The 15,966-nt window shown below is 47.1% G+C and overlaps 1 protein-coding gene across 1 annotated transcript in view; it reads right to left on the reverse strand.

The window, feature by feature from the left end:
- EHMT1 (euchromatic histone-lysine N-methyltransferase 1) overlaps nucleotides 1–15,966 on the reverse strand; it is a 162,924-nt gene that overhangs the window by 54,680 nt on the left and 92,278 nt on the right. Inside the window, exons 3-4 of the mRNA XM_015421172.1 lie at nucleotides 8,683–9,242; nucleotides 1,711–1,870 (exon numbers count right to left, since the gene is read on the reverse strand). Of these exons, the coding sequence (XP_015276658.1) occupies nucleotides 1,711–1,870; nucleotides 8,683–9,242 (720 nt within the window). The remainder of the gene's footprint in view (nucleotides 1–1,710; nucleotides 1,871–8,682; nucleotides 9,243–15,966) is intronic.

Below are 15,966 nucleotides of genomic sequence, written 5' to 3' on the forward strand. Positions count from 1 at the left end.
GAGATCCTAGCCCAGTGCCTGATGCTAGCCTTCAGAGAACACGGGCCAGCCGTACAGAGATTGCAGGATATCTGAGAGACCAGCACACGGTAAAATCCAGCTGGGGAGTCTCCATTAATACTCTTTGATTTCAGAATGTTTCTGAACTGAAGACGCAGACTGCATTTGGAAGCAGTCTTGTTTCCCAGCCGCAGAAGGCAGTAACAAAAGGAGAAACAGCTACAACAGGCTGCGAGGTTTTAACAGTCATGTTATTTACTTTTACTCATTGCAAATTCTTCCACTTTAGTTCACCATGTTCTTTTTCTGTCTTGGTTTCCTGGGAACACGCTGCCTTTTTCTAAACTCCAGCTAAGCCCAATTCAGACCTCATGAATAGGCGATGGAAAAGGAGAGATATAACTAGAAGTCTTAGCAGGATTAAACTGTAGTTAAGAATCTCATTTATTGGAAAAGAAGATAACCTCAATTTGTTAAAGAGACTCGTGTTCAAACGTCACAATAAATCAGTTAGCTAAATACTTCCATTTTCCATCTTAGCAAGCCATGTGATAAGAAGCAGAGGAGAAGCGTGAAAGCCAGCAATATCTGAACTGAGCCTAACAGATCTCTGGAGAACTGTTTCAGGACATCAGAGGAGAATGGCAATGTTCACGCTGCAACAACCAAGCAGGTTTCAGGGTTGTTCATTTTATATTCATCTCTGTTATAAGAGCAAGAAGGCAGACTGTGAATCTGCCTCATAGATTGAAAATCTTGTGCCTTGAACTGGTAGCTAAAATCCTAACAATCCAGTCCTACACATGCTGACTCAGAGGTAAATCCCACTAAGTTTAATAAGGTTACTCCCAAGGAAAGACGTAACGAGATGTTACAGGGGAGGCATATCCCAGGTAACATCTAATGAAGGAAACACACATTGTCTAACATTTTTCAAATGCATTTTACTCCACTCTTTCTCCGAAGAACTCAAGCACATGCTTCTTCCCCTTTCCGTTTCATCCAACAATCCTATAAGGTAGGTCAGGCTGAGAAAGAGAAAGCAATTGACCAAAGATGAGCAAACAGATCTGAATGTGGGTCTCCCCAGCCCCAGCTCTACCCTCTGCACCACACTGGTTGTCAAATGACGCTGAGAAATTCTGGATTTCCCACCCCCCTGCAAGCAGCAACCAAACAAGCTGGACTAGGATGAAGAAAAAGCAGAATGTACACCATTCTTTCACCAGACATTATTAGGGAGGAGTGTAAGGGAGATGTGTGTTGGCAGCAAACTTATATCCCCCTGAATGGGCCAGGCCTGCATAGCAATGCAGTCTCCGTATCAGGATTTTATATGTGGAGATTTTTCACCATGTCTGCTACCACTGGGCCTTGACTTAAATGGGCAAGAATATACCAATGTGATATTGCACATGCCTAGAATTTTGTTTAACCTGGATTCCCTGCCAATACTTGTGCAACGTTAGTATGACAGAGATCCACAGCTGGGCAGAGAGTGCACAAAGAGCAGGATTACGGAGGACCGGCTTACGGAGTACCAGTTCAAATGACATGCTGGGAGTGTATGACACGACACAAGTTAATCCTTCTTGACCACCAGCATCACACTGAAATTGGGGCTAGGTTTATAAGGGAGGGGGGCAGATTTCTACTGCCCTTTTGCCCCACTTAAACCAGTATTGGGACCCGTCCACACCAACTTATTACCTGTCTGTGATTTTGAGGCGGCCACATAGCTCTGGTTCTGAGGTAGAGATGAATGAAGGCCAAGGACAGAGGGCAAAGGTGGGGGCTTCCCAAATTCCAAAACATGTTTGTTACCATCTTCCTTAGGTGCTTTTGCTTCTTTGGGGTCTTTACTTGCATTCTGGGGAACAGAAATTAAATGACCCTTTATATTCTGGCATAAAGCTACTGTTGTACTACTGAAGGACAACACACACATACACACACAAGCAAGCAGACATTTAAGCTCTTCCCAAAGTGCTCACTCCTTACATTCTCCTTGCCACTCCCAGTTCTCAGTCTCTTCTCTCTCTTTCTTCCACAAATTAAGACAGAAGTGCTCAATCCAAGCCAAGTATCCTGGTCCAGTTGGCTAATCCAGAGCTCAGCCCAACTCACAACTCTTCCAGCCGCCTTGCATCCCTGCAGGGCCAGTGCCAAGAATCGGCAAGGGGAGAGGGGGTGATTCAACATGGCCCATGATGGCCTGGTTGAAAGCCATTTCTGACCAGACACTACAGAGAATGCCTCTGAGGCTCCTACAGTGTCACAGGGATCTCTGGAGTAATTTCCCAATTTATAATTTGGCACCTGGTATTTTTGGTCACTGTGTGACAGAGTGTTTGACTAGATGGGTCGTTGGACTGATCCAACATTGGCTTCTCTTATGTTCTTATAATAGGTGAGGCACCCGGAAGGAGCCTTGTGGAACTCTGTGTCACTTCCTGTAGTCTTGCTGGTGCCAAGAGGGCTTGTTATAGGCTTCTTCCACACACACAACGTGGGATACCATTCTTACTGCATTGGGGGGGGGGATCCACTGGGGCCCCTCAAACTCTGCACGACTGTGTCCAGTGTCTGCACATGGATCACTCCCTCCCTTTTCTTTTTATAAATGAAGATTCTGCTTGGAAGTCTCAGGGTAAGAAGCAAAGAGATCAGTGCAGCTGTACATAATGAAACAGCACTAGGCAAGATTTTCACCAGCAGGGCTAAGGCATCCAAAATGTCTGGCTCAAGGAAACACACACGTGACGAGGGAACAAAAGCGATACCATTTCCCAGGAAAACAGGCAACGCTGTTTCCAACTAATGTCTGAGTTGATTCATGTCAGGAACTAGTCTCAAAATACTCCTTTCCCACGGACCAAGAGGAGCCCAAACCACATTCAATGAACCCTCAACTGTCAACTGAAATTCAGACCACAGTTCCCTTTCCCCATTCCCTTTCCCCTATTCGCAACTCCTGTTACAAATGCCAAGCTGGCTAGCAAATGACAGATGCGGGACGCCAATATGGCACCCACTGTATATTACACTCTACACTTCTTGCAACCATTCTGTTGACTTTTAACTGCGTAGTCTAAACAGCAGCACAGAACTGTTTAATAAATCATAAGAACAAGTCTTCTCGTTTGGTCCTCAGGGAGGGACTGTGACTCATTGGTAGAATGCATGCTTAACATGCAGAAGGTTTCCGGTTCAATCCCTGGTGTCTCTAGTTAAAGGTAGCAGGTGTGTTCTGCATGAAAAACTGGAGAGCCACTGACAGTTAAAGTAGATACTACTGAGCTAGACGGATCCAACAATCTGACTGAGAATCCGTTGGCATTATATTTTCACATATGTTGAAACAAGCAAGGCTGATGGTGCTGACACCATGCTGGACAAATGTTGGTATGATTTGGGAATAACAATAATGAATTTGTAGTGCCCTATGCAGCATTATAAAGGCTGTGAGAATAGACAATACTAGGACTAGTTGGACCAATGGTCTGATGTAGACTAAGGTAGCTTCAAACACTTATCTGTAAAGGATTCTGATATCTCTGTTTGCTCACATTAGGGAAAGCAGCAAGATACAGCAAAAAATGTGGATTACTGTTATTTTTAAAAGGTTCTGATCAGTCCAAACATTAGAGAGGAAACTGCTTGAGTCTAACCCTCTCACCTAATAATAATAATGATGATAATAATGATGATGATGATGGAGGTGAAAGTTCTCAAGTATTTCCTTGCCAGCCAGTAACAAAAAATCTTCACAAGGCTCTTTTAGAGCAACACAGGAGATTATTGCAAACAGCAAAAAAAGGGGGGGAAATGGCAAAGAAAGCATGAAAAAGAAGAATCTATTTAGGCTCAGAACTGGCGTGGCAAAGAGCACACAACCATCCAATGCTGTGTTTATTACCAGTCAGGTTCTCGAAGGGTGGGTGTAGTTCAGGGGGGAATCTCTCTGTTCCAAAAACAAATTATGTAATCTGTTTTCTTATTAAGACCAGCAAAAATAGCAAGCTTCTCAGTTCACCATAATTCTTCACCAGGCTGGACATTCATGTAAAAAAAAAAAAACCACCCAAGAAAAAGTGCAGGGGTGGAAGTTCAGAAGAGAAAAGAGGTTCTAAGAAATAAGAAAGACACTACTGCTGTTTTTGGAATTTTTCTACAATCTTTGCCCCTCACTCGGTGAGACCGTGATGGCAAAATGCAGGATGACAGACATTTGTTCACATTGTGGCTGCTCTGTGCAGTTCTGACACTGAAGCCAAACAGGACAGGGTGTTACAAATCTGTAAGCCTTCCAATATGGGAGCATCTTTCCCCAAGCTGTGCTTTCTTTTAAATAATTAAAAGCAGCCCTGGCGGTCACCATTCCGAGTCTTAAGCCTAATGATGAGAGTGGCCAAAATGTCTACTTGGAGAAGTGTTAGCAGAAACCACATCCTTCCTCTACAAGACATGGAAAAACAGTGGAATTCCCAGCAGGGCACTAGCCTTAAAAGCCTTTTGTAGGACTTAATAGTTAGATTCTGAAAAAGAAATGGTAATACATCTGAGCCTTTTACTCATTCCCTTCCAGCTGCAGAAAGGCAAAGAAAAATAGTACAAAATTGATGAATAATAATAATAATAATAATAATAATAATAATACATTTTGGTGTTCAAAGCATTTCACAGACATTATCTTCATGTGATGTTTGTTAACACATCTGTAAGACAGATCGGGATTAGGCCCCAATGTACAAACACTAATACATAACTTCAACACTCTCCAGATGGAACGAAGGACACATGTTATGCGTTCTAGACCATTCTCTTTTTCCACACCCAGATTCACTCCCCTCCCCCAACTACTATGCACTGCAGCAGGCTCTCACAGGATTGCTACTTCCTGAATTATTTTCCTCAACCTTTCCTACAAGTACTTTAACATTTCATGATGAGCATCGCCAGCTTCAGTGTGCAAAAGGTAGGCTGCGTACTACAGCAACCAGCACATGTATTGTACTGGGATGTGCACTAAGGTCACTGTGCTTCCAGCCACACTAAAGAGATTTAGCTTCTTGAGACCCATGGGAAGTGGCTGAACTATGAAGAATGACAACTCTGGCGCAGGCTGCAGTGACCGATTTTCCGTAATCCTGCTCTGGTCAGATTTTTCCAGGAAAAATTGAATCTGAAAACTTTCCAATAAATAACTTAAATAGTTAAATAACGTTAGCAAAATAAGGCAAATGCACCATGAACAAGCCTGGACCAAATTACAAGCACTGGGGTTTGTCCATATCCCACATTTAGACCATCTAACATGATAGATTTGCAGCACAACAGCCCTGGGAACTGTAGATATTTGCATATGTTGGATGGAAAAGTTTCCATGGAAAAACATAGCACTGGAAAAATTCCTGGGAAATTTCCTGCCCCACAACACTGCCTCTGATAAATACAGACAGAGCAAATGTATGCTCAGGGTGCTACTACAAATGCTACTGTATGTGCACAACAGAAGGATCACAAATACCCCTGCCTTCCCTCTAAGGCCGCTTCTTGTACACAGGGCTGAGTGAACATGAGAGGGGGCCTTCAGATACCTCGACTCTAACAGAAGCAAGGCTGTGCTTGACTTTGTCTTCAAGGCAGCACAACCCTCTTGAAGACCAGCCTGACTCTCTGTGCACAAACGACTTCTCCCTGGCCTTCTAGGGACCACAATAACTGGATTTTGAAGGTTTGAGGGGATTTACAGTCAATGTCCAGAAGCTTGATAACACATAAGGAAGAGGGGCAGTGTCAAACTACAATGCAAAAGAGAAATAATCTTCAAAACTTGTATCAGAAGAAAAACTGACTTGATCAAATGTGCTGCCCACATATCTTTGGGTGGGGTTTTTTTTGTATTTTTCATGTGTGTGCGTACATGCACCTATGAGTGTGTGTGCATTTGGAAGTCATGGTGACCTCTGGTGACTGGTTATGCATGCACCTGGAAGTCATGGCAACCTCTGGTGATTGACCCCTACTGGGGGTCTGGAGGATAGAGAGGTGGCTGAGTAAAGCCTGCCCCCACCTCCCAACTGCTGGTATTCCAAGGAGTTCTCCCATCTCAGTACTTGCCAGAATTGATCCTGCTTAGCTTCAGAGATCTGACAAGATCAGGCGTGCCTGGGCTATCTGGGTCAGGGCACGCTGCCCACAGATCTTAACAGAATGTCTTCCTATTTACTACATCTTTCCCCTGTCTCTTCTCCAAGGAGCGTAAGGCAGAATACGTTTCTCCTCCCCCATTTTATCTTCACAAGAAAATTGTAGGGCACCACAGAGAGGAAACTAGGTGGTATTACCTATGTGCAATATTACATTAGGGAGGACAGGTCCATCAGTGGCTAGTAGCCATGGAGATTAAAGGGAACCTTCCCACATTCAGACGCAGTAAGCTTCTAAATACTGGTGGCTAGGAGGCAGCATCAGGGGAAGTCCTTGGCTTCTATGTCCCGTGGCTGGCCCTCCAGATTAACTGGTCGGCCACTGTGTGAGACGGGATGCTGGACTAGATGGACTACTGGACAGATCCAGCAGGGTGCTTATCTTCTAAAATAAAGCAATTTAGAAAGAAACTGAATAATAAATTCCTTTTTTAAAGTGCTTTTACTTCCACTTTCTGCTTCCAAATTTATCCTGTAGAGGAAAGCTAGGACTGAATTCTCACTAGTGTGTCCCCACATCCCCGAATACCACTCCAGTCAATGACTTAACGCTCAACAATCCTGACAGAAGATGTGCACGGCCTCCTGATGAAACATGCTATGCTTGAGATGGCATGAAGGCAATGCAGAAGCCCTGTTCCTGGAATGTGGAACCCTGCTTTTCACCCCTTGATGTCACAGTAGCTGAACGAGGAGTGTGTGTGTATAAACACAGCCCTGGAAGCCTGCCCACCTGAACACAAGAGGCTGTTCTGCCAAGTCAGAATCCTGGTCCATCTAGTTCAGTATTGCCTGCAGCAGCAGCTCTCCAGAGTCTCAAGGAGAGAACGGTCCTTCCCGACAAAGGATACCAGGACTTGATGCCGGCACATTCTGCATGCAACACAGATCCTTTCTTTGCCCCTGGATTTTGTTTCTATTGAAAATCAACCCAGTTATAGAGAGGGGGAGGACGGGTCTAAGTTCTCCGAGAGGGCCAGAAAGCAGTTCCCTTCAAGGTTCTGGTAAGAAAAACTTGCCCCTAAATCCCACACACAGTTGTCAAAACTATACTCAAGGGAAACAAAACTCTCGCTTGAAGCTTACTCGTTTTTTTAAAAGATGAAAGCCTTTTCTGTGCTTCCGCAGAAGCCCAGCACACAATTGAACTGGGGAAGAGCAGGCTTACAGATTCCCTAATTGTCAGAAATCCTAGATAATGCCTGGGATTCAAAGCCTCTTTTCATCTGGAACCTGGCTCGATATTTGTATGCTTCTCTGCCCACCAAAGAACCTGCCATGGGAACCTAAGAAGTTTCAGCATCCTCTGGCCTGAATAGCTGTTAAGCCATTTGCATTAATAGAGAACCTAAACATTCTGCGTGCCCAACCAGAGCACATCTGCCAAGTTGTCAGCAGGGAGGTGGTCACCTTCGGGAGCATATTTCTAAAGGTCACTGGCAGGGCCTGTCAACGTGCAAGTCCAAGCGATTAAAAATATTTCCAGGTGGTACAGTATTAAAGCTGCTCACACAATGGAAACAGACCTGTGAACCAGACTGCTGGACTTCCCTGCACACACTGCTTGATATCTATAAACACAACCTGCGCTGCAGCAACTCTGGAGAAAATGCGGAATGATTCTCGAGGAAGAGATGAGCAAGCAAGAAACACAAACAAAAGCCAGCAACTGAAATGACCCTGAAGTGCAATGCCAGAATCACATTAAGCTGTGTTATACAAAAGTGAAAACTATCTGTAGCTTTGTGGGAGCTGTGGCTCGGAGCTGCTTGGCTTGCAGAAGGATCCAGGTTCAATTCCCCGCACTTCCAGTTAAAGAGTCTCAAGACAGCACACGATGGAAAAGACCTTTAGCTTGCCTGAGGTCTTGGAGAGGAGGTAATACAATTTAGCATAGCACAGCTTCATATGTTCAGATGCAAGCTTGCCCCCAGGATGCTCCGGAGAAACTGCAAAGATGTAGAAAATGAGGGACAACTGGGATTTCTAAGGAACATATCAGCTTCTGCATAGAAAATAAAACCCAGCTCAGTTGGGGAGGGGGGGGGGGAGGAACCAGCAAACAGACCTTAAGCCCAGCTGAATCCCTGAGTATTTTCTGCAGGAAATACACTAAAGATTATTCCCTTCTCAGGCAGATGGAGGTGAGGCAAGAAGTATACATTTTATTATATGACGTACCAGCTGTACAGTTTATGAGTGAGTTGCATGCAAATCTACACCAAACAGACAACATTTGTCTGCTCCTACAAGATTATGCATTTTAATGCTACAGGAGACATTCAGGAGCGAGGCAGCTCTTACCAAGATGAGAGTACAGACTGAATTCAGCTGAAGAGCTACATGACTTGGACAAGCACCTGAGAGAGGTTGAGAGACACTGGGAACCACACAGCACGCTTCAGCTCACACTTACCACCTCACACACCAAAACAGAACCACTGTTGGCAGGTGCTTTGGTATACTTTACCAGGCTAGAAGTGGGCTTGGGCATCGTCTTCCGGGCTCTGTGGACCTTGAAGTTGGCATTTGCTGCTGTGGTTCTTTTTGCCTCCATGTCCTTCCCACCCACCCTGAACTTGGCTGGTGAGACAGCCTGTGTCTGAGAAAGGGTGCCAAGAGTTCTGCCCTTGCTGGCTCCTGCAGGGAGGGTTTTTGCAGCATGGCCAGTGAGGGAAGCAAAAGCACTGCTGGTAGTCCTTACGGGCGGCTCCTGAGCCATTTGCTTCGACAAAATGTACCCATTGCTCCCTGTGACAGAAGTCTGCGTGAAGTCATTTGCTTTTATGTGGTTCTGCTTCCCTGTGTCGCTGTCTCTCTCTGAAATGCCATTCTCAGCTATCCTGCTCAGCTTAGCTGCGGAGTCCCCTAGGCTCGCTTTGAGATTGTCCTGAGAGTTTTTAGCTGCACTGGGGTGGCTCTTGGTTTCGTTGCGTTCGCAGGACCCGTTGGTTTCGCCATCCGGGGCCATCTTTGGTTCCCCGACTTGTTTTTCTATGGCACTCTCATCTGCTGCCATAGCATTAAATCCTGGGAACAGGTAAAAAAAGGAGAAGAGTTATAAATTAAGCAGAGGAGGGAAGGAAGACTTAAGGAATCACAATTGCAGAGCAGAACATAAATAACTAAATTCCGGCTTCAACTCAGGAGGGTTGGGTATTCTACATAGTACTTTGTCTGGATTTATAAAAAGTGGTCAACAGATTACGAGGGACCTATAAAGAGAATAAACGGAAACTAGAGATTGGCAGCTCCTTCAGTGATAAAGCAATAAACTGGGGGAGTGCAGCAAAGTTACACTGCAAGACAAGGCAGAAAGTCTAAGACTGTTTACCGACTAACCATCTATAATTCTATACGAACCAAGGTATCCCACTCCCAAATCCAACACTTAATCCATGGTGTTTTTCATTCTTATGTTAAGGGGCATTTCTCAGGCTCTCTATCAGTATTGTCTACTGCATTTATGTCCTGACTTTCTTCCTGCACAGAAAAACAGGTTGCTTGCCTGTAACAGATGATCTTCGAGTGGTCATCTGTGCATTCACACTTCTGGGATATAGTGTGCCTGCGCTGACCCCGATCGGTATAATCGAAAGCAAAAGGGATTTTTGCGCTTGCTCCCAAGTCACATGCAGGGCTTCAGTGCACATGACTACAGGAGGGGCACGACAATCCCGCCAGTTCCTCCTGACCACTGCCATCAGTCTTAGAGCAAAGAGAAAAAAGGGACCGACAGCAGAAGGGAAGGGGGGCGGGTGATGTGAATGCACAGATGACCACTCAAAGATAATCAGTTACAGGTAAGCAACCAGTTTATCTTCTTCGTGGTCTCTGTGCATCACACCTCTGGGAAAGTAACAAGCAAAAAGATGCCTACCTGGAGGAGGGAGCTGGAAGGTCCTTAGACACACACCGACTGCAACACAGACCGTACCACCACAGCTCGCTGATGAAGACGCACATCCAGGGCATAATGCCTCACAAACGTGTGAGGGGTTGCCCAGGTCGCTGCATTGCAGATGTCACGGATTGGCGTGCCCTTCAGGAAGACTGTGGACGTGGCCACGGCTCAGGTGGAGTGTGCACAAAGCAGTTCTGGGAGCAGCTTCTTGGCCAGCAGGTAGCAATGCTTGATTGCCTCCACAATCCACTTGGACAGACGTTGCAATGAAAGTTTGTGTCCAAGTGCAGGTACAGCACAGGAGACAAAAGGGGCTGGAGACTTCTGAAAAGCCTTAGTCCTGTCCAGGTAAAAGAGCACGGCCCTCTTTACATCTAGGGTATGGAGGTGACATTCAGTATCATCCACTGGAGTTGGGAAAAACACTGGAAGAATGGTATCTGCATGCAAGTGAAACTCCGAGACTCCCTTGGGCAGGAATGACACATCAGGAGCCAAGGAGACCCAGCCTTGGTGGAACGCCAGGTAGGGGGATCACAGCAAAGGGCCGACAGTTCGCTCACTCTCCTAGTGGACGTAATGGCAACCAGAAAAGCCATTTTCCAGGAAAGAAGCTGGAAAGCTGCATGTAGCCATAGGTTCGAACGGCTTCCCAGAAAGCTTGGCCAACACTAGTGGTAAGTCCCAAGCTGGCGTGGGGTGGCGGGATGGAGGAAAGAGGCAGACGAGCCCTTTAAGAAACTACTTGGTAAGTGGGTGGGTAAACACCAAGTAACCCTCAATTGGAGGATGGTGAGCAGAGACAACTGCCAGATATATGCGCAGTGAAGCGTGGCTGAGACCCAGGTCCAGACGGGACAGCAGGAAGCCAAAAATAGCAAACAGGTCTGAAGGAGGAGGGGGTAGCCCAACCGAATCAAGGTAGGCCAAAAATTGATTCCATTTCCCATTGTAGGATCTACGAGTGGAAAACGTGCGACAGTGCGGCAACACATAGTCTATCCTGTGCCTGAGCTTTGTCACAGAATTCTCCATGCCGTTAGCCTGAGATGTGGTACATTGTGGTACAGTACCAGATCCCCTTGGGCAAGGACAAGATCTGGTGCTGCCGGGAAGTGAAGAAAGGAGCCCTTGGATAGGTGAAGTACAATGGGAAACCAGTGCTGTCAAGGCCACCATGAGGCCATGAGGATGCATCTTGGAGCCTCCCTCATGATCTTGTGGATCACCCTGGTGAGTAGGGGGATCAGGGGAAAGATGAACAGGTGCTGGTGGGACCATGGGCAGAAGAGACCATCCCCTAGAGAGAGAGGATCCATTCCCTCCTGGAGCAGAACAGGATGCATTTCCTGTTTTGTCTTGTCACAAAGACATCTACCGCTGGTTGACCCCACCTGTCGAACACTGGCTAAAGATATTTCCAGGTGAGTTCCCATTCGTGTAATGACACCCCCACACCCCCACACCCCCACACTCAGGAAGTCTACAGTCACATTTTGGGAGCTGGGAAGGTGAGCCGCTACCAGGAAAACACCCCGGGATTGACACTTGTCCCAAATCTACAGAGCTAGTCTGCACAGATTCCTTGATATTGTGCCACCTTGACAACTGACGTAGCACAACGCTGTGGTGTTGTCCATCAGTACAGCTACTGTCTGAAGGGACACCAAGTGGCGAAACGATCTGAGAGCATATTTGACTGCTAGAAGTTCTAGGAAGTTGATGTACTTGTGGGCTACATGAGTCTGCCAAGTGGATCCCACACACAGGCTGTTGAGATGCGTGCCCCAGCCCCAGAGAGACACATCCGTAGTGATGGTCATGGATGGCATAGGTGGGTGGAAAGGTGCCCCTGCGATCAAGTTCCATGGGTTCTGCCACCATTCCAGGGAAGTTAGCACATGGGAGGGGATGGCGAACTGTTGGGACTGGGATTGACGATGGGGATGAAATCTTTTCAGGAACCACAGCTGGAGTGGCCTCAAGCAGAGTTAGGCAAATACAATTACTGCAGTTGTGGCGGCCATAAGTCCCAGAAGGCACTGGAGTTGCCTTGCTGAGGTGTCCACTTGCTGACGTAGCAGCCGAATCCGGCCTATAATGTCATCCACCCTCTTGGGGGTAAGGAAGGCCTTGCAAACCATGGAATCCAGAATAGCACCAATGAACTGGACTCTCATGGAGGAGAGAAGCATGGATTTCTTGCGATTCACACATAGACCCAGCTCGTTCAGCAATTCTAGAGTCGAGTATGTGTTGTAGGAGGATGGCTTTGGAGTCTGCCACCAGTAGCCAATCATCAATGTACGGGAAAATTCGTATCCCTTGAAGACGCAAGTGGGCAGCAATGATGACTACCATCATCTTTATAAATACTTGGGGGGCTGTGGACAGTCCAAATTGGAGGGCTTTGTACTGATAGTGCTGCTCCCCTATTGTGCAGCGTAAGAATTTCCTGTGGTTGTGATGAATTGTGATATGAAAGTAAGCAACCTGTAAGTCTGGGGTTGCCATCCAGGCCCCATGTCTGAGAAGAGAATGGATGTTCTGCAAGGACATCATCCTGAATCTCTTTGTATGCTATGAAGCAATTGAGGTTTCTGAGGTCCATAATAGGGTGGAGGTCCACATCCTTTTTGGGGACCGTAAAATAACAGGAATAGAAGCCATGGTAATGGTGGGAGGGATGAACCGGTTCTATGGCTTCTTTGTGCAGGAGGTTCTGTACTTTCTCCAGAAGCATGGCCGACTGGGGAGTGGTGATGAAGCTGGAAGACGTTAGAACCTGGACAAAGTCTATTACATACCCATCTGTGATGACAGAGAGAACCCACCTGTCCAATATTATCCATCTCCAGGTGGGCAGGTAACGATGGAGGCGGGTAGGTCTTGGTGGGGTGGGTAGAAGGTCGGAGTCAAAGGCTCTGCTTGGGGCTCTTGGGGACCTTAGGCCTAGACTGGGTGGCTGAGGCAAACCGGGGTTTGCTTCCATATGATCAAGAAGGTGTATGTGGAGACCATTGTTGCCACTACATGTCAGGGGATGACTTGAGGGAGGACCTACGTGACCATGACTTGTTCCAGGATCTGTTCTGCCTGGAGGTTGGAGAAACTCCCAAATTATTTGATGTCTTAATACTCTTATCCAGGTCCTGAAGGACAGTGTCCGTAGAGGAGCTGAATAAGCCTTCTCAAAAGGGAGGTCCTCAACAAAAGCCTTAGTATCTTGCTGGAGGGATGTGGACCGCAACCAGGCAGGGTACCAAAGAGCAAGAGCAGAGGTGAGTGTCTTAGCTACTACATCAAGTGTATGCTTGGCCGAATTAAGTTGGTGTTTAGCTAGAAGCATGCCCTCTTTCTGGATCCGCCTGGCTTGGCGATTAAACTCCTCTGGGAGGGATGAGATATATTCAGACAATTGCTCCCAGAGGGCATATTGATATCTGCCCATACAGGCAGTATAATTTGAGATTTTAATGCCCAATGCACCGGCTGAGTAAAACTTTCTCCTGAAGAAATCTAGCTTCTTCCCCTCTTTATCAGGAGGCAAGGAATGAGCACGCCTGCCTTTGGGGGATGAGTTCACTAGCACTGAATTTGGTTTGGGGCGGGTGAACAAGAATTTAGCACCCATCTCCTGTATCTTATACATGTGGTCGATTCTACAGCTGGAGATGAGAGTGGAGGCCGGATGGAGCCAGGGGGCTTTTGCTGCTTGCACGGGGAGGGCGACGGCATCAAAAACAGAATTGGTAACAGCTGGAGGAGGTTGGACCGTCGTCAGAGTCAGGGTATTTGCCATTCTCTTAATAAACTCCCCATAAGACTTTAAATCCTCCGAAGGAGATATTCGGAGATCCTCCGACACCTTCTGCGGTGGGCAGGGGCTAGCCGGATGCTCGAGGCTCTCATTACCCAAATGCTGCAAGGCATCAGACAAGTTGGACTGATCTGAAGGGTCCAAGAATTCTACCGGTAGCGTCAGCACCAATGGGGTCGGTACCAATGTAGCCACCTTCCTCGTTGTTACAGGCGTCTGTTTAGGGCACTTGTCTGTTGGTATCGACGGCTGGGGCAGCAGGTATTCCAGTGTCAGAGCAGGCTCCCGATACCAAGACAGTCGAGAAGACATGGATTATCGGTTCCAATCCGTCGGCATACAGGGCAGAAGCCAGGGCATGTTGGCTGACAATGCCCCATAAAGGTAATGCAATTGGCGTTGGTCCCAGGGAACAGGCAGAGGAAGAGGCGGTCCCGAGGGTTGGTCCTGGTCATCGATGGATGAATGGCAGGGGGAAGGTTGTGGAAAATTACGGCCTCCCCGGCCTGAGCGAAAACTCTCGACATTGGAGAATCGGGAGACTTGGGTCAAGTCCATGTCCTGCTCAGAGTCAGTGAGCTGTACTGGAAGCAGTAAGGGTGAGGATGGTGCACCCTGTGATTGACCGTGGTCCGGTGAGTCAAGTGAAGCAGCTCCAGGCACAGAAGTTGGGTTTGGCATTTGCCAAGGAGTCGAAGGAACTTTATGTGGGAACTTTGTGCTTCTTCAGCTTGACTGATTTAGTGTCCTTGCCCTGCCAGCGTTTCTTAGCGGGGGTGTGGGCTTCGGACTTAGATTTTGGGACCGAGTGTTTCAGCACCAGTTGACCAACATCGGTAGGAGCCAGTGTCGGGGACATCGTGGTTGTTGACGCTGAGGCAGGAGTTGACATTGAAGCATGGCCTGAGGTGTCTTGAGGTGAAGCCATTGGAGAGAGAGCTGACTCCAGTAAAGCGGTACGAAGCCTTGCAGCTCTGTTCTTTCTCATTTGCCTTGAGAATTTAGAGCAATGAGAACAGGAGTCCACGCAGTGGGCTTCCCCGAGGCACAAAAGGCAAAGAGAGTGTCTTGTTGGGGGGGGCGATCTTACTGCCGCACTTCAAACACCGCTTAAAGAAACCCCACTGTTTGGCCATAGGCTGGGGGTAGGAGAAACCTGCAGAAGCAGAGTACTCACTCAAGTACAGTCCCAAACTGTAAGTTTTTCTTTTCCATTTAGGTAATCCACAAAAAAAAGGGGGGAAATGAGAAAAAAGAAAGGCCCAATAGGCCAGGAAGAAAAAATACCAACTGGAGCAGAGAAGATCCTAATAGCGCGGCGGTCAGAAGAAAGCTGGCAAGATTGTTGTGCCCCTCCTGTAGTCATGCACACTGGAGCCCTGCACGTGACTTGGAGCAGGCACGAAAATCCCTTTTGCTTTCAATTATACTGATCGGGGTTGGCGCAGGCGCACTATATCCCAAAGGCGTGATGCACATAGACCATGAAGAAGATCTCAAGGATGCTTTCCCAAGATGTCTTCTACCCAGGCACTGACCAGATCACAAAGACAGTGCCAGTATCATGATAAGAGAATTTGAGGTGGAGTGGGGTGACCCAGGTTCACATTCCTTCTCAGTTATGCTGCTCACTAGGTGATCATGGGCCAGTCACATTGTGTCAGCCTAACCTACCTCACAGGATTATTGTCAGCGTAAGATGAAGGAGAGGAGAATCATATACGCCACCCTGGAGCATCTTGGTGGGGCAGAACAGAAATGTGCTAGACAGACCTAGGCCTACTTCACTTAAGCAAGGTTGCTGTACTTGCCCGCTAACCATAACCTGCTATTCTTAGGAAAGTGATAAACTCTCTTCTTTTCTTTCTCTCTCTCCCTACCTCAGCACGGTAATGTGGATAAAATTAGATAAATGCTCCTGTATGCACCTTTCTGCTCAAACCCCCCCCCCACATTAGAGGCTGCTTTCTAGATTCTCCCTTCCATCATCAGAAGTGAGATACATGGTGACCGGCACTACAGAACAGTCA

The sequence above is a fragment of the Gekko japonicus genome, unplaced genomic scaffold (genome assembly GCF_001447785.1).
Source record: "Gekko japonicus isolate JY-2015 unplaced genomic scaffold, Gekko_japonicus_V1.1 scaffold40, whole genome shotgun sequence".
NCBI lineage: Eukaryota > Metazoa > Chordata > Lepidosauria > Squamata > Gekkonidae > Gekko > Gekko japonicus.